The following is a 21546-nucleotide window of genomic DNA, read 5'->3' as shown; positions in this document are numbered from 1 at the left end:
TCCAAGTTTATTCTTTTATATCGGCCCAATTCTCACGCTTCAAAGCAAAAACGTGCTGAACATTTCCCCCTCGGTTGCCCCGTGGCGTTGCAAATGCTTTTCATTTGTATTAAAGGGGGCAAAAAATAGAAGGGGGGAGGGCACCAAAACCAAAAGTTGCTTGGATGTGTGCAAGGAGAAAAGAGAGCTGCTGCAAATCCTCCCTCCTCCCACTGGCTGCCTGAGCTGCCAATCGGTGCTGTAATCCTGCAGGAATTTCTCCTGGGTTTAACTAGGAGTCGCACTGCTGCCTCCTCTCACACGCAGAGGCGGAGGCAGGCTCTGGACTGAGGGAGAAGGGAGCAGAGAGGGACCTGCACCGAGCTCTGCTCTCCCAGCCGCTGCCTCCGCGCTCCCAAACTTTTGCTCCCTCATTTATTGATGCAGCTGAAACGGTGTCAGGGAAAATAAAATCCACCCCGGGCAGGAGGGAGACCGACCAACTCCGCCCCGGGTCCCGTGGGATTCCTGCCCGCAGGCAGCCAACAAGTGAGAAGCGGCGGCGCCAGAGGCGGCCGCGGGAGGGAGGGAGCGCCCGGGGTCCCTGCTGCTGGTGCTGCGGGCTCCGGTGGTGGCGAAGCAGCCGGGGGTTGCTCGGCGGCTGGGTTTTGCCTGAAGCGGCAGCTGCCTCGCCTGCACCCCGGGAATAATGCGGAGCGCGTGGATACTGCTCACTTGTGGCTTGGTGGCCTACGTGTCCGGGGAGTCGGTAAGTTGGCTGGGAGTGGGGGACGGGGTTCCCCTGCGGGTGGCAGCCCTAGCCCCGGGTGGCAGCCCCAGCCCCGGGTGGCGTTCCCGGGAAAGCTGCGGACAAACAAGCCTGTATCCCCGCCGGGCACAGTGTAGTTCCGAGGGGGGCAGGAGTTACTCGGCCGAGGTGCAGCGATTCCCCGCTCCTGTTGAGTCTTTGCCGTGACTAGACAAAGTCCTGGGGGAGAGGGAGATTGTGCAGTAATTCCCCCCCCCCCATTCTGGGGGGAGACTTTTGGTGGGGGGTGTGGAGGCAGAGCAGCCTCAAGGCTGCCTGGGGGAGAAACCCGCTTCTTCCATACTGTCTCAGGAAAGGGGCGGCAGGACGAGCTGCTGCTACCTCTGCTGGGCAGGAGACTGCCGAAGGCACTTCGATGATCTGTCCAAGGGGTGTTTTCCCCCTTTGCGCGGGGCTGTACATTATGATTCCGACAGACATCTGGTGGGAGCTGGAGACTTTTTTTTTCTTAACAACAAAAACACAGCCTGGGCCAGCCAGTGGCGGGGGAGGGGAGAGTTGTGTGTGTGTGTGTGTGAGAGACTTGACTCTTCTTGGTGTGACCGTCGCACCCTAGAAGATAAAGTTTGGTGTTTTTCCGGGCTCTGCTGCCGCAGCGTTGTCGGCGGACTGGAGGCGAACGTGATGGGACGGGGCTCAGAATTCACGCAGCCTTGCACTAAAAATAAGTTTGAAAATCGTCTTGCATTTAGATTAACCTCGCTGTGTATAATGATAGGACAGTACTTTCTCTCAGAAGCTATATTTTTGGAGGTTTGTGACTTGCAAAAATGATTGCCTTCTCCTGGTTAATACATTTTGGTGGCGCGGAGAGGGGCATTTGTTGGCACAGTTAGAATGTAGAAAATATGTCTGGCTTGTGCTCTTTCCTGCTTGTTTTCCAGTCACTAACAGCTTTTTAGCTGTAGAAACCACCAGGGATTCCTCTGGGCTGTAACAATGGTGCTCAGGGCAGTGGAAGACTTTTGGTCTTTAAGTGGTTGCACTGCTGTCTCCTGCTTTTCCTCCCTCCTTCTCCCACCCAAGTAGTAGGAGTTTGGTACTCAGTTGACTCCTGTGCTCTGGTTTAAGAACGGTATGTGTTTTCTGATTTGCTCTCCAATAGACTGTCCTGCCTCTCATTCTTTCCTCTGCAGTGAAGGGAATTGTTGCCTTACAAAATAACTCAAATCCCTGTTCCTGAAAATGCCCATGTGAGTTGACGGATTCAGCTACAGCACTTACTTGCCCAAGAAGGCTGCATTTTGTATCTCCACTATCTACCATATGACCTAATTAAGTTATAACTTTTGAGGTAAAAGAAGACTACAAAAAATGCTCCCATGAGGCATGTTTGTGTTCTCTCCTCCCTCCCCCCCTTACTTTGAGGCTAGAAGTAATGTTCTCAAGTTTGTGAAATTTGGAGTCAACATGACTCCCTGGAGGGATTTGCTTGCATTCTGTATTCCCTGTGCAGCTTTCTGTGTAACACTTGCATCACAACTACTGGAAAAAAAATCAATAGCTCAGAAAAGTTGAGGTCTTTTACCCTCATTTCTTTAGCACATAAAGTGATGTTGTTAACCTCAGCTTGCCTCGTTTCATTTAAGGATTTTTTAAATAAAATTGAGAATTTGAGCTTGTCAGACTATTTTATACTTTGAAAAAAGAGCTTCCTAGTGTAGAACGAGTATTTACCCTTGAGAAACATTCCAGGCAATCTGGTATCTAAAATCACAGTCAGGGAAAACAAGAGCTCCTCTGTGAGAGAAACATACAAGTGGAGCCTCCTCAAAACATGGAGAGATTTAAGGATGACTCTTCCGCTGATAACACTTTACAGATGTTTTTCTCTGAGAAGCTTAGTCTAATGTTGCTGTGTATGCTTTCAAAAATCACAAATGTATTTTCACTAACTTTGGCCCTCTAGTTAATTAAGTCAGCTGCAAGGATTTGAATCCCTTGTAGGGAAAGAGTCACTTACCTTCTGTGTCTTACTTTCTTTCTCCATAAAATGGGGATAATAATACCTTACTAGCATTTGAGGCTTTTTCACTAATGCTTGTAAAGTGCTTTGAAATTCTCTGAGGGAAGGTGACTCAGGATTTTTAGGATCTTTAACATTTCTCAATATGAAATTAAGGTACCCTGACAATTCAATTACAATGAACTGCTGCTCCACTGTGGTTAACAATCTTACTCAAGTGCAATATCTTTTGAAAGTGTTTTAGATATTATTTAAATATGAACACAATAAAGGATCTCTTGTTTAGTGGTCAGCTGGTTGTTCATGAAAGCCATTTAAGGCTAATACTTTTTTAAAATAACTAAAAAATGCAATCCAGCATAACTAGTGATTTTAGTTTGTATTATGAAAAATAAAAATTTGATTCAGTTCATTATAGCAAGTCTTTAATGAGGTACAGTATATTTTAATACTTTCTATTTAAATTTTACAGCTATAATTGCTTCTAGAAGTTCCATAGCTGTGAAGTTCTGTGATGGTGTGGTAACCATTAAAATGCCACAGCAATTAGTAAAGTATTAAGTTTTATGTTTTGCCTTAGGACTATTGCCTTCTTCCGCTGTGAGCCATGAGGCCAGTTTGTGGGAATGTATCAGTGCTGCTTGGTTTATGGGTTAATGGAAGTGCAGCATAAAGTATCTAGGGGAGCAGTGCTGGCGGCTTGCCTTTAGTGCAGTGCCTTTGCAGCTGGAAGAAAGTTGTGAAACTATTGTATAAGTAAAGGAGGACTAATTGCTCTTTCACTGTGTTTCTAGTATCTGGCTGTAAGTATGTACTGTCCTCTCTAGTTAAGTTTTTTCTTAGAGCTATCTTTAGGAAAAGATAGAGGAGGATTTTATAAACATAGTTCTTAATAAAATAAAGGAATCTTGGAGATAAGAGGAATTTATATGGATGTTTAAAAGTCTATCAGTTCTCAGGGGGCACTGTCAAGTAGTTGTTTGTAAGTCGTATTCTAGTAGCTTTCTGAAAAAAAAAGAGACAAGAATACACGAGAACCTTTAGCATTCCTTTTTTATGGAGATAAATTTAAAAAGGAGTGATTCTGTTTGCTCTTCACTAGAAATTAACAGTATGTTTTGAATCTCTGCCCTGTGGTTTATTACAAAAAGCCCAAAGATGCACATGATTGGTCTTTAGTTTTTAGTACAAAATAACACTGTACAATGATATATCAACATGAATTTAGTAATCTCTGCAATGTGTTTTCCCTCTTTCTAGTCTGATTGCTGTGAAGTAGACATACAGAACAGACTTTGACACAGTGTGTTTCAGCCATTAGAAGGACAAATATCAGGGCAGTATCCAGTATCATTTGAAAAATATTTGACCTCTTAAGAGCTTGAATCTAAAATCTTTTCCTGTATTGACTTGTTGTGTCCTGGTTGCCCACGAGTTTTGGGCTGTTTGGTATTGAATTGAGAAGAAGGAATGATATGGACTTTGGAGACAGATATCTGAGTGAGAGGGGAGAGGAAAAAATGAAATAATGAGTCACATGTTAGGTTTATCTGGAGAGTGTCCATTTTCAGTAAATTTAGTTTAATCTGCTGGGCTACTCGGAGTATCTCACTGCATTTCTAAACAAAGGTTACTTTTAAATTTTGCTTTTCCTAATGTACATACATAGACTGTAAAGACGCATTGGGTGGACCATATTTACTCCAAACCAGAGGCTGGAGTATTTCCTTATAGTGTCTTGTTAAGTATCTGTTGCATGCTAACATAGTGTGTCAAAGCTGCTCTTTCTTACTTTAGCTACATTTCCGACTAGACCCATCCCAGTCCTTCATCCATGTATGTTTAACAAGGTATTTTAAATATCTGAAATTATTGAACCACTTTGATACTGGCTGTGCTTTGGCAGACTTATGCTGGTGTGTATTTTTAATATATTTTTAGCACCGTCATGTACTTGGAAATATTTTCATTTGTCAGAGGGTAGTTTGGGCTGAGCTAAACCTCCAGGCTTTCCTAGTTCAATACATGGTTTTTAAACTTAAAAAATATTGAAACCAGTTGACTATTTGGCCTTTGGTCATAAACCAATTTCCATTTTGAACATGGTAGCCATGAAGCCAGGATTACATCTAATTTAATACTTGGAAGTCCTTAGGGGCTGAGACATTGTCTTTTATGTCTCTCTAAACTGTAGTCACTGAATAGATAATTATTAGAAAGTAGATGAGAGCCTAATATTCAGGGACAGATTAAGATAAACTCCTTGGTGTTTTGGGATCTGGTCCCACAATTGGATGATGCTTGGACATAGAGGCAGAGATGTTACTGTGGCTTGGCTGCCTGCTGTGGTGGGTTTGGGCTGGCTAGTTGCTTCAAATGGTGTGATGAAGATGGACTTTGACTTGCATGGATCTTCCTCACACCACTGAAGAGCAAATCTGCCTTGTGTGGATCTAGACCTCATAATGATGGCCATAGTGGGTCAGACCAAAGATCCATCTAGCCCATTATCCTGTCTTCTGACCGTGGCCAATGCCAGGTGCTTCAGAGGAATGAACAGAACAGGTAGTCATCAAGTGATCCATCCCTATCGCCCATTCCCAGCTTCTGACAGAGAGGCTAGGGACACCATCCCTGCCCATCCTGGCTAATAGCTATTGATGGACCTATCCTCCATGAATGTATCTAGTTCTTTTTTGAACTCTGCTACAGTCCTGGCCCCCACAACATCCTCCAGCAAGTTGTTCCGCAGGTTAACTGTGTGTTGTGTGAAGACATACTTCCTTTTGTTCGTTTTAAACCTGCTGCCTATTAATTTCATTGGTGACCCCTAGTTCTTGTGTTATGAGAAGTAGTCAATAAGACTTCCTTATTTACTTTCTCCACACCTGTTGTGATTGTATAGATCTCTATCATATCCCCCCAGTTAGTTGTCTCTCTTCAATGCTGAAAAGTCCGAGTCTTATTAATCTCTTCTCATATGACAGCTGTTCCATACCCCTAATCATTTTGTTGCCCTTTTCTGAACCTTTTCCAATTCCAATATATCTTTTTTGAGATGGAGCAACCACATCTTCATGCAGTATTCAAGATGTGGGTGTACCATGGATTTGTATAACACTTCCTGCCTTTCCCCCCAGTTATACATGTATATCACTAAAACTCAAGATGACCAAAACAAGGCCAGACTGGATAGTAGAGGTGTGGATTTTTTAAATCTCCAGCTTGTGTTTTGCATCCTGTTTTCCTGTGGTTTTTAGTGTCTCTGAACATTGGATATTTCTCACTTTTTAACAGTCCATTAAACATAAATCTAATACCATTGCCTTTTAATGCCCTGCCTGGCTCCTGACAGATTCCTTCTTGATTAGAGATCATTTCTTTATACCGATCAGCAAAGACCTCCTCCAGCTAATTAAGAGGAGAGACATCTGAGGGATTCAAAAGACATCCATGATCCAGTCCTTCATCAGAAGAGGATTGCTACCTTAAATGTTGTGTGTAACTTGTAAAGCAGGGAATCTTGGGCATGCAGAGGAGCCTCTTAAAGGGACAAGCAGGAGACCTTAGGAACTAACTGATATATTGAACGGATTTTTTGTATGCCTCTCTCTCTTCATCACCAATTGTCTTAAAACAGCAGCAGTGGCATATGGATGGCATTTATTAATCAGATTATCCTTCCAAATTGACTTTTGCCATTCATTCACTAGTTCAAACATTTTCCTTATGGCAAAGAATTACTAGCTTTATTGAGGCTCAGACTTTGAACAAAGAGTGCTTGTCTAGTTCTGGAAAAGCACCTTTTTGTAATCTTACTAGATTTGACTGACTATATTTTTTTAACAGAGAGATGTTATTTTTTGAGAATGGAAAGCTTATTCTAGACCCCTGTAAGACATTGCTTGTATCTAAGCCATAAAGATGTCTTTTATGCTGTGCCTCTTGTCTTAACTGCAGCAAGCAATAAGTGAGCAATTTGGTCTTGGTTCAAGTCACATTACTAGAGTGGCATGACATGGTTTCCTGTTTGTAGCAAATATGGGAGAATTACTTTAGGCTGTTCTGTGAACAGATTTTGTTTAGTTGTCTTTAGTTCATGCTTGCAAAACAAATGGTAATCTTTACAGATCTGGTAATTTATGCATAGATTACATTGCATTACTGATCTGAGAACATGATTTCTCTTGTTCAGATTGAAACATGATTTGAAGTCTTTTGAATAAAGAGAGTGCATTAATGACGGACCCTGTAACAATAACCATCTCTATTTTGAGTGGTTTTATTTATTTATTTATTTTTTGAATAGCATGGTCCTGAGAGATAATATCAAAAGATATTACAGGCAGCAACCTGAAATGTGTGTGCTCTGCAACAGCAGTGGGAAAACCATTGTACTGGAGGACATACTTACACTGAGTGAATTATTTTTGTCTGGATCTGGAGCAGTGGGTTCATTTAGAGTGAAATAATGACTAATAGTGCAGTGATGAATCTGTGGAATTTGTCCTTGTCAGGAAATAAGCTATTATAATGCCACATAAGCAATGTTTAACTCAAGTGTGAGTTGGGCATTTCATTCTAAATCCCTATTTTAGTGCTATACACAATTTACTCAAATTTCCCTTTTAGGCTAAATTGTTTCAGCCCAAAGGTGAATTTATTTTGGGAAGTTTAGATAAAATCTGTTCTATCTTTTGCATTATGTGCATGAAAACAAATAAACACTCTGTACTCTCTAAAGGCGCAGCACGATTAAGTGATTTGCCCAAGATAAAACCAAAGTTCTGTGGTAGAGCCAGGAATTGAACCAAAATATCCATGAGTATTCCAATCCACTAACCACAAGTCTAGTACCACCTGTATTTTAAATATTATGTGATGTGTCAAATGTTCTTGTTGGTATTATTTCATAGGTTTGTGAAAAAAATTTTCTGGAGGAGTATGTATATAATTGAGGGTTGCTTGTAGTCTTTCAGATCTTTTCATGTATCTAATAACCATCCTTAACTTCTCACTTGCAAGACAATTCAGAAATGTTAAGCTAATGGGCTAATGTAATTTAAAAAATACTGCCAATTGATAAATTATGGGAGTTGTAGCCCTTTTCAGAGAGCATCTGGATGCTTGACCAGCCTGGCTTTAAGGGCATCAGCATCCTAAGTGAAGAATACTTTTGGTACCCTCCCCAAACCTGCATCCGCAAACAAATCAACAAAATGGGTCCTTCATCAATGTAAGAACAGTTTTCTAGAGGTCTTTTTCAATCTTCCTCTCCTTCCATGGGGAATCTGTTTTGTAGGTCACTCTGCCTCCTTCTGCTGCCTGAGTTTTAGTGACGGGTAGGTGTTCAGATTTGACAGTGGTGAGCATGATATAAATGCCTAGCTAGATAAATAGGTAACTTCTGGCTGAATGGAACACCTCAATCGAGGTTTGTGCTGGTCTGAATGTGCTTTATCTCATCTGACTTTAAAAGCTGAGCTTGGTTGGGCTTGATCAGTATTCAGATGGGAGACTGTAGAGGCAAATTACAAGAGAGTGCTTGCAGGCCTGTGGACCATCATTCAAAGTGTGGATTTTCCTTTTGCTCAGTTAAGCAATCCTACTCCTTTTTGGATGGAGAGTTCCCTGGTTCAGAGTGTTCCATAAATTGTTTCCAAACCATAAACATCCCTTTTCATTTAATGTCAGACCATTTTTGGTACGTTTCCATATTGTGTGATCCCACAGTCAAATATGGAGTTATAAATACGTCAGTTTGATGGGTTTTTCTGGTATTTGAAAAACAAAAAATCCTTCAAAGAAGGTATAGGAAAAAATTAATTCAGTGTAATGTAAACATACCATAAGTCAGGAATCCAAAATTTAAGCTTCTCACACTAACATTAAATCTGCCACACTGCACATGCATTTTGAGGCACACATTTAGCATCATAAACAGTAATGCAAAATACTTTGTATGCCTCAATGGGCCAAGCTAACATTGCTGAGTGTACATTACGCTTTGTGAATTTCCTGTGGATTAGGGACATGAAACATATTCTATGATTTTATTGAAGTGGGAATACATATGGGTCTCTTGTATCAATGGTGAAAGTTATCAGTGTAAATTTTTTTGCAGCAAGGAGAGGAAGAGTCCAGGAGTAGGATAGATGCATATAAAAAATTAGTGACATGAATAGATTGCTTACATAAAGTTGATGGTAAAAAGTTCTCCAAAAATGCAGTCGCAGCAGATAATGTGTATGGAGAATACATTTAAAAGGGGAGGGAGGGAACAGAAGAAAACATTGTCTGTCCCAAGGTAGATTAGTACAGAATGTTGGGGATGAGGTTGGGTGTTGCTGCTGCTTTATTAACTCAGTGAACGTTTTATATCTGTCTATTGTATTAAAATGTCATATGCAGCTTCCAGTCTCTGGTCTTCAGTGGGATTGTTTACAATTTCCTCAGCATGTTATTTGGTTATTTCTCAGCAATAAAGCTATGTTTTTGACTGTAACATTGAGTGGTTTATAATGAAGCTGCCATGTTTCTGCAGAAATGATGATATATTCCAGAGAGTGTTTTATATTGTTGAGTGTTGAACTGGCTGTTTGTTACACTCCCACTTGTGGCTCAAAGTTGGAAGCTGTTTTTGTTTTTAGAAATGTAGTAGATCTTTAAAGTACCACAGAAATCCCCCACAGAACATTGGAAAGACAGCTAGTTAAATAAGCCTGGAAAAAACCTGCTTTAAAAAAATTGCTTTTGGTCTTCAAAACTCTTACCTCTAGCATTCCTGGAAGTTAGAGACAGCATGAGCATCTTTCCTTTAATTCCACAAGCTAAATACACTATACACAAAGGGTAATTTCTGAGAATCTTTTATGAGATACTTTTAAAGTTTTGATTAAATTACAATATATATTTAAAAAGTCCTATTTAATTGTATGTTTAAAATGTTATCCAGTCCTGTCGAGTTCATGCTTCTTCTCTTAGGGCAGGCCTACACTACTGTTTAAGTCGATCTAACTTGCATTACTTAAGGATGTGCAAAAGCAACCCCCGATCGATGCAAGTTACAGCAACCTAAGCGCTATCTACCCTGGCACTATGTCGTCAGGAGAGCCTCTCGAAAAGGTGGAGTAAGTATGCCGATGGGAGAATGCTGTAGAGTTACCCCCTTCTTCAACATCACCTCTGCCCTTCTGAACTGTAGTGACAGGATAAGTGTTTCAATTACACACTGGTGAACGTGGTATCGATGCCTAGGTATATAAATAGGTGAACCTCTGGCTAACGAAACACCTCAGAATCACGTTTAGAGTGTAGTTTCTTATGGCTGTACCTGACACTGCCTGGTTGATTGAAAAAACATAACTGGACTCTGCTGGTCTGATTGCTCTGATCTAACTATGTACATCCTGTACCTAATCTCCAACCTACTCTATAATATTTGGATCCTCCCTGGGAACTGTTGAAGACTCTGCAGGGATTGAGGTTAAAGGAGAAGCAATGAGAGCTTCATACAATGGGTACCATTTTAAAAACTAAACACAATCACCACAGTACTCCATTCACAGCACCGTATCACCTAAGAATAGTAATGTACTAGGGTTACTGTGGGCACCTGGGCCTGTACCGGTGGAGTAGGGCAGGGTAAATCACACAGTGTGTCTTATTGGTGGTTGTTTGAGACCATTGACAATACATATTTCAAGGACAATACTGTTTTCCACAATGTAAGATACTTCTACATGTGGCGTCACTAAGGCTCAGATGCTGTACTGACAAGTTCATGGGCAAATCCCTGCACTTACGCCAGTCTCCACTGACGTACATGAAGCTCTGCTTGTGTGAATGCCACTGTAGGATCAGGGCCTAAATGATATGTGAGATCACTCTGTTTTACACTACTGCCAAGCTGAAAATATCACTTACCCCACAGTAATGCTCTGGGGGTATGACCATCTTTTATTGCTGTGGTTCAAATGCAGAAAATCTTCTTGTATCCTTGGCTGCTGCTGGATTCCCAGATATCGCTCTTAACTAATACTGCTGTTCTGCCCCCACGCCTCCCGTCTGGCTAGGAGATCATGATCTTTCTTTTCTGGTGATGAATGTCTGTAACTGGATAACTGGATTATAATTTTGAATTATACTTCTCAAACTTCATCAGGAAGCTGCAATGACTGCATAGGGTCAGATTCTTGTATGCTTACTGATGGAACACCTTATTTCATGAATAGTCCCATTCAATTCAGTGGAGTAAGTTAATGAACACAAGTGTGTCAGACCCTGGCCTTTAGTGAACGCAGCCACTCAATACCTTCTTTATAAGATGTTGAAATATCTTTTCTGTGGTTAAAGTACACTCGTGCCTGTGAACATCTTGAGCTGGTACAGTGGCCATACTCTGCCACCTTCCCATCATCAGTTGGTTTTATTTTTTAAGCTCCCCGTAACCACTTTGGACCTTTGTAGTCTATGGCTGTGCACATCTAACTTGGAGACTTCTTAACTTCTCCAGTTTTACAAGAAGAGTATTGAAACTAAGAGGACTAATTTAATGCATAAATGACTCAATGCTCAGTATGATTTTCCTTTACCGCACCAACCTTTGCCCTTTCTTGTAAGTGTTAGAATTTTATATATTGATATACTAGCTGTGCATGTAGTGACATTTGGTGCGTGGAATCTCAAAGAAGAGTGAGAAATGACCACTTTCAGGAAATGCTGTTTGTTCAGCCAGGAATTTGTAAAGTACATCTTTCTGCAGACTATGGCTGAAAAGAAGGCTGGAGTTGGCACAACTACTATATGATTTAAGAGTAACACATTCCAGTTTTTGTGGTCCCTGAGATTAAACTGTTCTGAGATAGGGTTGTTCAGTAGTTTGTTTTTGTTTCCTCAGGATTTCTCTATGGATCTGTACAGCCTAAATAAATAAATAAAAAATGTAAAAGCTTTATTTCTGCTGAGTTAGCTTAACCAAGTTAGCTAACACAATTGAATTGGGAACCCAACCTAAAACCTCTACAGCTGTGTTAGCCGGTAGTGCTAGGGGATGTGCCAAAAGACAAAACAAAAACAAGCCCAAAGGGTGGTCGGTAACCAGTGGTAGACCTTGTGTGTGTAGAAATAGCTAAGGTTCTCTTGGTGAATTTAACTGTGAATTTTCCTACTTTAAAAATCAGAATTCTAAGAAATTTTAGATCTTAATTCTGAATAGCTTGACTTTGTAATGATCATTGTTTTTATAAAACAATTCTAATATAAATTATACTTTGCTCTAAAAACACTTTTTTCTACAATCATAATCCCTGTTAAAAACCCACCTGTTTTGTCTGTCTGTTGGTATAATTTATTTATTAACTGTCATTGGTGTATTTGGGGCAAAGAATTAACAAAAGCTATCCATAGCTATTCTGTGCAGACGTGAATCTCTATGCATGGATATTGGGAGGAATGAAGACCAAGGTCTATCACTTGAAGGTTAAGACTAATGGCTGTGATCCTGATCTTGTAAACGCTTGTGTATGTGCACAAGTCAGAGGGACGACTTGTTTATGTGAGGTTAAGCATGTGTGCATTTGTCGTATTGGGGTCTGTAATGCATGAGTGGAACAAGGTAATTGGAATATATGGCCTATTGTCCATACTTGTTAGTGGTTGGCATGAAGGATGAGGCTTAGTTGGGAAGATGATGTAATATATAACTTGGTACTTTAGGTATCTGGGAACAGACCTAAATTGGGCTACTGAAGTGTGCTTTATGTGGGGATATCCTTGAAGATTACTCAGAACAGAATTTTGACACTGAATGAAGAAGGGATTCTCCAAATCTCAGTTTTTTTCACTTGATACTTTTCCAAACTGTGTGGTAAGTGAGGCAGGGATCCTGAAGAAATAATAGGATTTGATCATATAATTAAAGACTGCGCACAGGGAGCAGAGATAAGGTGACATGTGTATCTTTAATTTTGACATTTCCTGGCTTTGAACTGTTTACCACAATCTTGATGTGTAGTTTTTTTTAGAGTATATAAGTATATGTTACATACATATTCTTCTCACATATACAGAGGGCATTTAACTAATTTTCCAGTTTTTCTGTGGTAGGTTTCACTCACTCTTTTAACTGAAATGCTGCTTCTTGAATTATGTTTTTTCCCCCTTTGTTGGAATCTGAAATAAATACTACTCTTTGATCCAGTGACTTATTCCGGGGAACTTAGAAAATAGGCCATTTAATTGTCCACAGGTGGAGAAGCAGGCAGCAATATATAATACTAGTAATAATTAGTGGTATATAAATTCACCTCTTAAACTGTTAGTTCTAATCCACTAAAAGGTATTTGATCTGAAGTCTGGTATAGTCTTCAAATGGACCCATTCAAAGCAGTCCTGACCTAGTTTTGTTGAGGAAGTGCGCAAGCCTGCCTTGTCCTGCTAATTTGTTGCAAAAGTTTTTGATGGTAGATTCTTCATTTCTTACACCCCCCGCACCCCCGCAGAGCATTTGAACAGAAGCAGCCATTACAAAGCTAGTGTTAAATATAGCATACAGCTTAACAGGAATGACCTTCAATTAAGTAGAGGCAGTCTCTTATTTTGTACTCTGCAGTTGTCAATTAGCCTTTATTATGAGAGACTTGTTTGCTTGAGACTTTTGTGAATGGAAGCTGAACCTGAAGTGTGGTACATACATGAGGAGGAGGTTTTTTAATGTTGTCATGTTGCTCTTTATTTTAATGAGTCTCTCTGAAAAATGGTAAGTAGTTAAAATAATGGTTACTTCATTTTCCACTGACGCAAAAGCACCAAATTCTGAAATGTTAATTATTTGCAGAATAGGGTCCCCTTTTCTTAGTTTTGTTGCGCATGCTTTAATTTTTTTGACTTCTTGCTAAATAATTAACAACAGATGTGATTTGATTATGTCTCTAAATATTGCTCAGTTAGGCCATGTCTAGAAAATTTTGTCCCACTTTTCAACAACGGCACAGTTGAATCAGTGCCAGAGTTGGCGTAGCTCCTGTATTTGTTTCAAGATGTTTCAAAATAAACACCAAAATCCCAGACTCCTAAACCCTGTCTAAGCATTGGTACTGTTGCTAGTAGCAGTCTAGCTGCCAGGCTGTTGGAAAATTATCACAAAATTTTCCATCATAGCCTCAGCTTTATTGTGGTGCATTGCCTTGGTTTAGGAATGACCAGTAATCCACAATTTATAGTTAGTAAGGCAATATAAATACTTAATTACTGTTTACACTTTGGTGCTGCTTCATATCCAGTTCCTGTGCTCTCCCATTTTTGAAAATGTGCTTACTTAGGATACCATAATCACAAAATGCCATTGCTCTATGGTTTGGCTGTGGGGAGCTGTGAGCTGCTCCCTACTTCTGCCAAACTAATCACTACCAGAATTCAAGGCTGCTCCTTACTGTGCCAGCTCTGTAATATTCATGGGACTGATAGGAGGGAGTTTACAGTGCTCTACCAGATACCTTAACCCTGTTTCAGAATGTCTTCAGTCTTTCTCCTCTTCCAGCTTGACAAGCATGGATATTTGATAGTGTTAAATCCTGTTAAGCAAATTTTTAATCAGAGATGGGTCCCAACAAGATTTGAACACCTTAACCCTCCATCACTGTCCCCTCCCCTGAAAAACTTTTGGAAAACTAGTGTGCAGAGCCAGCTCTGGGTTTATCTCAACTCTTAGGATTTACTGAATAATGACTTTTTGGGGGCTAGGTGCAATGTTTTGGTAGAGATGACATTTTTCAAATGATGCACAACACATTGGGTGCCCTTCGAAACATAGTCTGACTGAACTTGACTGTGTAAAGGATAAAAACAGTAACTGTGATTTCAAGGTAGAAGGCACAGTGTAAATAAAAATTGATTAAAGCAAGACATAGCAAGTTAAGGGTGCCTACTATTCGACACTAACCTCATTGTAAATTCACTTTAATCACAGTTACTATTGCAAGATGGCGGGGGGGGGGGGGGGGAGACAAAACACAAACGTAGAATCCCCTGCAAATTATTTTAATCACAGTGCTTCAATATTGGCAGCATGGTGGTGCAGTTTATTACTTCAGTTTTTCATTGATTATCCTTTTTTCCATGGATTCTGCAAGGAAAAAATGACTGTTACTCTACCATGACAGCCTATATAAACATGCATGTGCACTACAGAACAAATCTAAAAAGAAAAAGATCCTGACTTTCTCTAAGTCAATTCCACACCAGTCACTAGCGTAATGTGTCTGGAACATACAGTCCTACCACCACAGGCTTGCAGCCAAGCAATTTCACTAGCATAGAAAGAAGAAGGGTTCTGTGGCAGAACTCTTGAAGGATTATCCTCAGCTCAGCAGCTGCTATCTGAGAGCTTGCTTATGCACACCCTTCATCATGAGCAACTTATTAACCCTCAGACCCCTCACAGATACTTACACTTACTCTTAAGTGACAGTTTCTACTTTAGCTGCCTAAAAAGACACACTCTTGGAATTCAAGGGTAAAAACTGGGAGGCGCAATCCAAGATAGGATTGACACGCTGCTCTAAAGGATGCTTATTTGAGGAACAATCCTATTTGAGGGTCCATAGATCTTTAAGCTATAATTACATGTCTGAGCCTACGGTGCCCATTACGTGCAGTAGATTTTTAAAGGCATACCATATGCCTTTATATTTTTGTACAAATCACTTAATAGGGAATACCCCTTTAATGACGATGATTAAATGGGTGCACACTTTGCTCTTGTGGCTTTTTTAAGTCCTTGGGAACTGAACCTGTTCACTGTGAAGTTTCAGTTGGAACGCCACAGTTGAGTAGAAAGGGAGGTGCAGCCGTAAACTCTGTTTTTGGTCACCAGCTGCTCACTGCAACAGCAAGCACAGGTAGTTGAACTCCAGCTTTCTTCAAAGAAAGGAAGATCTTCCTCCTGTTCTCCTTGGAAAGTCTATCGCAGTCAGAGAGCGAAAGAAAAAATTAGAGGAAGGAAGGCCGAACTGGAAAACGTGTGTGTGAAGGACTGAGGTATCAGGGAATGGAGGTGAGCTACCACAATCTTCCCATTCATTTTTCAGCAAGTTTAACTCTTTCAGTGTTGTCACTGTTTCTTCCTCAACCCCCGGCTAACTCTGCACACAATGTAATTTGTTCCCTGTCACATCCTATGCACCATTCCCCCTCCTAGCCTAACAAGTTTTGCCAGTCAAACTTGCCAGAGCGAGAAGCTTGTAGCAGTAAGTTTAAATCAAGGCCTTTTATTATCATGCATCAATGTGTTTAAAATACTTTCAGAAAGAGGGAATTTTAGACAAACTATAGTTAATATATTATCATTTTAAAATACATTAGTTTAAAATAATGGAATGGTTTAGTTAATAAAACATGTTGCAAAACCAGGAAAAATCTGAGGTTCATATTTTTCTGCAGAGCCTTAACTCTGACCCTGTCATCCTCCTTATTCATGACTACCATACTCCATCTATATTTCCAATAGACTTCAGATCCTTGCCTCATATTGGCCACAGACCCTTCTCCAGTCAATTTGTGGAAGACCACATGACCTCTCATTTCATTTCTGATCGACAATGTGAAATATTCCCAAAGAGCTACTTTACAATTGAGAAATGTTATTCCTATTAGGCAGAGAGAGTGCAGGGGTACCAGATCAGAGTCAAGGTCTTAATAGACTATGAACTCCAAGTTCCCTGGCTTTCAAACATGTAGTTGTTATAAACATCCAATTTAGCCTTTTGCAGTAGCACCTAAGACAGAACGGTTGAGACACTAGATGAGAAGGTATGCTACCATGAAAGCGAGGATGCTACTTCTGGAGCTATAGTAGTGCAGAAGTTGCAACATCTGAAACGGAGCTTTTGTATCTAAGGAGTTCTGCTCTGCTAAAGGCAGGTTAGCCAGCAACAAACATTCTCTGAAGATGATTAGGAAGCCAGTTTAAAGACTGTAAAAGCAGCACCAATACTTTTATAGCAGGAAATATTTATCTCAGGCTTTTTCTAGGAATGGATGGTGAGGTGTTTTAATCCCTATGAATACAGTGTGAGTACAGTACATTGCTGCCTTTGGAAACTTTTAGTTTACTTACCGTGTGATTAAATCGTCCTGTTGCAAGGCTGGCTTTTCTTGGGAGGCGTTAATTTTTTCCAAGGTGGGAGGAAACAAACACAAGAGAAATGAAGGGGAGAGGAGTTAAATAGGAATATTTTTCTTTCCTCTGGAATTTTTTGTTGGTTTTTAGGAATTGGCAGTAGCAGAAGAGTCTGAATGCTGAATATTTAGTAGATGATGCTGTTTTTGTTGAGTCTGAACTAAAAATGAACAGGTGGCTTGCCCCATGATGAATATTTGCTCCAGAATTAACTCTTTATTTTTTCTAGAAGTGGAGGGACACTTTTTCTTCCAGTTCCACTTCTATTAGAAAAATAATAAAATAGAGAGAGGGAGAGCACGCTTAGGGAAAGAAAGCTGTGATTGAGAAACTGTTGTGGTGGTTTACTGTGAAACTCTTTGTATGTTTGATGTTCATATCATGCTTGTTTTACTGATAGTTTGGAAAAAATCCACAATAAGTAAAAGGAAATACTTTTTGGGGAAGTTGTAAAATGGGTGGTATTTCCCGAAAGAACGGAATGTCTCTCTTGGTGGCGTCATGGTCTAACAAGTAAATATGTATTTTGGTAAGGAGCCTAATGCTGAAAACAACTATTGGTCTGTCCTTAGTGTGTTCCCATAGGTCTCTGATAGATCACAGATGTCATTCTGACCCATTTCCCTATAGCTGCTTTTTATTGGGTGTTTGGCAGCCTGAAAATAAAAAATTAAAATACATCTCTGTTCTATCACCCTGGAAACTGAAACACACTTTGTCCACAACACGTATCAACAGTACAAGTTAGCACAGCTCTGTCAGTGGAACCCAGCATTGTTCTAATGGAACCACGTCTAGGGGTGAGAGGGCGGTTCAGTGTCCATGTCTTTTCTATCCTTGGCCTCTCTTCTGAGACTGACAACAACTGTAACAATTGCAGGGTTCATCTTGGATTGCACACTTGTGACATGGGGATGTACACCAGACCGGTCAAGCATTTTAAACCTGTCTTCTCCCAAATCCAGTCAGAGGAAAACACTAGTTGAACTCTGCCATATGGTGCTAGAAGACCATGCTACTGTTAAGTGCGAGTAGTATATGGGAATAGAGGAGCGCAGTAAGAAACTTGGGTGGTGTTGGGCAAGAGGGGAAGAAGAGAGAACTAGGCAAAAGTGAGGATTTACCACGTGGGAAACAGGCCTTGGAAGTGGGTAGAGCAGTAGATGAGGGCCAGTAGCTTGACCTAAGGTAAGAAATCGTGTCATAACTCTAAATTTTGATCCATTTTTTTCAGTATTTGTAGGCTGGTGCAACTAGTGATCATGTTGGGTTTTTTGTGATTGATTACGAATTGGACTAAGACCCTGTAAAGCAAGTGGGAGTGGTGACCTGAGCTAATTCAGATGAGTAACCTAGAGATGAATTGCTTCATATCAAATTACCAGTCCCCTGAGCCATCGAAATCCTAGAAAAAATAGCTTTATAATGGAAGCTGTTACTAAGGTTTAACTATAGGGTCAACAGCACTACTGTGAAAGATGGGTACAGAGTTAATACTGGATTTTATGTAGGAGTATACAAGATATGGCACTTAAGTCACACAACCAAGTTGAGGATATATGCAAATCAGAAACTATGTGCATCAGTTATGTATGGGGTGGGCAAACTTTTGGCCCGAGGACCACAACTGGGAATAGAAATTGTATGGCAGGCCATAAATGCTCACAAAATTGGGGTTGGAGTGTGGGAGGGGGTGAGGGCTCTCTGTGGGGGTGTGGGCTCTGGGGTGGGGCTGGGAATGAGGAGTTTGGGGTGTAGGAGGGTGTTCTGGGCTGGGACCAAGCGGTTTGGAGGGTGGGAGGGGGATTGGGGCTGGTGTGGGAAGGGGTGCAGGCTCCGGCTGGGGGTGTGAGCTCTGGGGTGGGGTTGGGGATGAGGAGTTTGGGGTGGAGGAGGGTGCTCCAGGCTGGGATTGAGGGGTCAGAGAGGGGGAGGAGGGAGAGGGATCAGGGCTGGGGTTGGGGCATGGGGAGATGCTCGGGGGGGGGGGGGGGATGCAGGCTCTGGGTGGTGCTTACCTTAAGTGGCTCCCGGAAACAGTGTCATGTCCCTTCTCTGGCTCCTATGCAGAGGCACGGCCAGGTGGCTCTGCATGCTGCCCTATCCGCAGGCACCACTCCTGCAACTCCCGTTGGAGCACCAGAGGGGGGCCATACCACGGCTTCTGGGAGCCATGTGGAGCAGCCCTGACCCAGCTCTGTGGCTGGAGTGCCGGAACAGGGCAAGCCCCAGACCCCGCTCCCTAGGGGGAGCTTGAGGGCCGCTTAAAATGGCTGGCAGGCCAGATGCAGCCTGCGGGCCATAGTTTGCCCACTCCTGAGTTAGATGGTAGGAGAGAACCACTTAATTTCAGAGTGAGGAATAGGGCAACAGGTTGTGCTGGATCATTAAGTTGGGGAAAGCAAAGTTTTAGCATTTAGCAAATCTGACTCCACAATGAATATATTTCTGCATAATGTACTTCTATAATAAGAGATGGAAATTAGAGTGGTGATGTAGCTGTGTTGGTCCCAGGATATTAGAGAGACAAGGTGGATGAGGTGATATCTTGGTCCAATAAAAGATATTATCTCATCCGCTGTGTATCTCTTAATATAAACAGACAGGGATTAACTGCTTCAGGAAGTATTCTGTATATACTTGAGCTTACTATGAATCTATGATTTTTTTTTTTTATACACTTGTGCACTTTTCAGTGAGATAATTTAATTTCAGGGACTTGGACATAGTTTGGGCTATCCATTCTGAATGCTTTATTATAGTAAATATTAGCCATCAACATTTGATAGTAGTAAATGAGATTCTTCTAGGTGCAGCGTCAGTTAGGAAGCAATCTCCCTGCATAGTTTTACATAAATGAAAAATACTTCCCACCTGCTGCTTTTTGCCTGAGGTTGGAATTTTTCCTTTTCCTTGCTTGTCAGTTTGAGTTTGGATGGAGATGTGGGTATCCTAGTATTCTCCCAGCAGACAGAAGCTGTGTAGCTCTTCAAGGACAAATCCTCTTAGCAGATGTGAATTCAGTTCATTCACAGTGAGGATTGAAATGGATCATCCATTGAACTGATGAAATAATTGCTTCCCCAGATTTCAAATCCGTGAATGTATAAACTACAAAAAAAATGGTTTAAAACTGGATTTCTGAACGTTTCATTAAAAAAAGATCTGCTTTAGGTCTAAACATTCAGAATTAATTTTTATAGGTTTTTTTTAAGGTTTTTTTAAAAAATATATTCAGAAATTGATTCCTTTAAATTTAAAGAAAATTTGATAGCAATGCAAACTGGATATTCAGTATTGTTAGTTAAACCTAATCTCAGTGGGATGGATTTATTGATCATACAGATTGCATTTTCTAGGATGACCTGAAGGCTGAGCAAGCCCCCATACAGACAGTGGGCATTTATCTGCTTTTCATGAGGGAAACCTAATGTTTACTTTACCTGACAAAACTGAAAAGGTGATTAGTTCAGTTGATCATAATGTAGTTTTGGAGTGATCCAGCTGCAAACAGAAATTGTAGCTGTGGGATTTTTAAAAAAAATAAGATTGTCTAGGACACTGTTTCAATGACTTAACCTCTGACAATCAGATATAATACTTGGAAAACATCATGCCTGAAAGTAGGTAAAACAGATAACTGAACTTCTGTTTATAGTCTCCTTGGGCAACAATGCATCATGTACTGTACCTGTGTTATCTGCTAATGTGATGTCACTGATAAAAGGAGAACCCAGGGGAGAGATCTTTAGTTGAGGTTTAATAAAGATCTCTCCTGGGTTCTCCTTTTATTTTGTAAGCCATCACTTCATAAGTAGATAAAGTTCTGCAAACCTTTTTGAAAATATACATTGTTTACTTCAGTCACACACATATGAATGGGTTCAGAGTAGCAGCTGTGTTAGTCTGTATCCGCAAAAGGAAAAGGAGGACTTTTGGCACCTTAGAGACTAACAAATTTATTTGAGCATAAACTTTCGTGAGCTATAGCTCAATCTTATCCTTCCTATCAAAATTACATTATGATCAACTGATATTCTTTACAGTTAATCTAGTAAAATACAAGAAAGAAATTGGTGAGAACTACTTAAAACATGCCAGCGATATGTAGCATTTTAATATTAGTGTTACCTAAGCTAGTGGTGATATTTTTGATGGCTTCAGTTGTCTTAATGCTTACTAAATATTATATGGTTTCCGAGAGAGAAGTTTTCTCCAAGACTAAAAGATGCAAGGACCCACATATAGAAAACCTTCTCTTGCTTTTTTATTGTTCTCTGGATGCAGAATGAAGCAAGTGGCTGTAGACCAAACTACTTTGTTTTTGTGGCTTCCAGTGAAACAAATGTGTAGGGGGGAAAAAAAACCACCTTATGCCAAAGTGTGGTCTCATTTAGTAAAGCATTTGTTTATGGATCTGTTTTACCCTAGAATACTTTTTTGTCAGAATTTTTGTTGAACTGTTGTCAAAACCAGCCAGACTTTTTAAGGAGTTGTACAAATGTTGGTCTCTATCTGGCACCCCTTGTCTTACGTGAGCATATTCCCAAGGTTACCAGTACAATTTTCCTGGCATTTTAGAGTGTGGTTTCA

The 21546-nt window shown here is 40.6% G+C and overlaps 1 protein-coding gene across 1 annotated transcript in view; it reads left to right on the top strand.

Annotated features, from left to right (window-relative positions):
* Nucleotides 1-287: 287 nt before the first annotated feature.
* The window catches only part of SDC2 (syndecan 2), a 96683-nt gene continuing 75424 nt past the window's right edge, over nucleotides 288-21546 (top strand). Inside the window, exon 1 of the mRNA XM_084620040.1 lies at nucleotides 288-748. Within this exon, the coding sequence (XP_084476166.1) occupies nucleotides 689-748 (60 nt within the window). The 5' untranslated portion in view covers nucleotides 288-688. The remainder of the gene's footprint in view (nucleotides 749-21546) is intronic.

This window comes from Lepidochelys olivacea (assembly GCF_965140295.1).
Source record: "Lepidochelys olivacea isolate rLepOli2 genome assembly, chromosome: 2".
Lineage (NCBI taxonomy): Eukaryota > Metazoa > Chordata > Testudines > Cheloniidae > Lepidochelys > Lepidochelys olivacea.
This window is presented reverse-complemented; position numbering and strand designations above follow the sequence as displayed.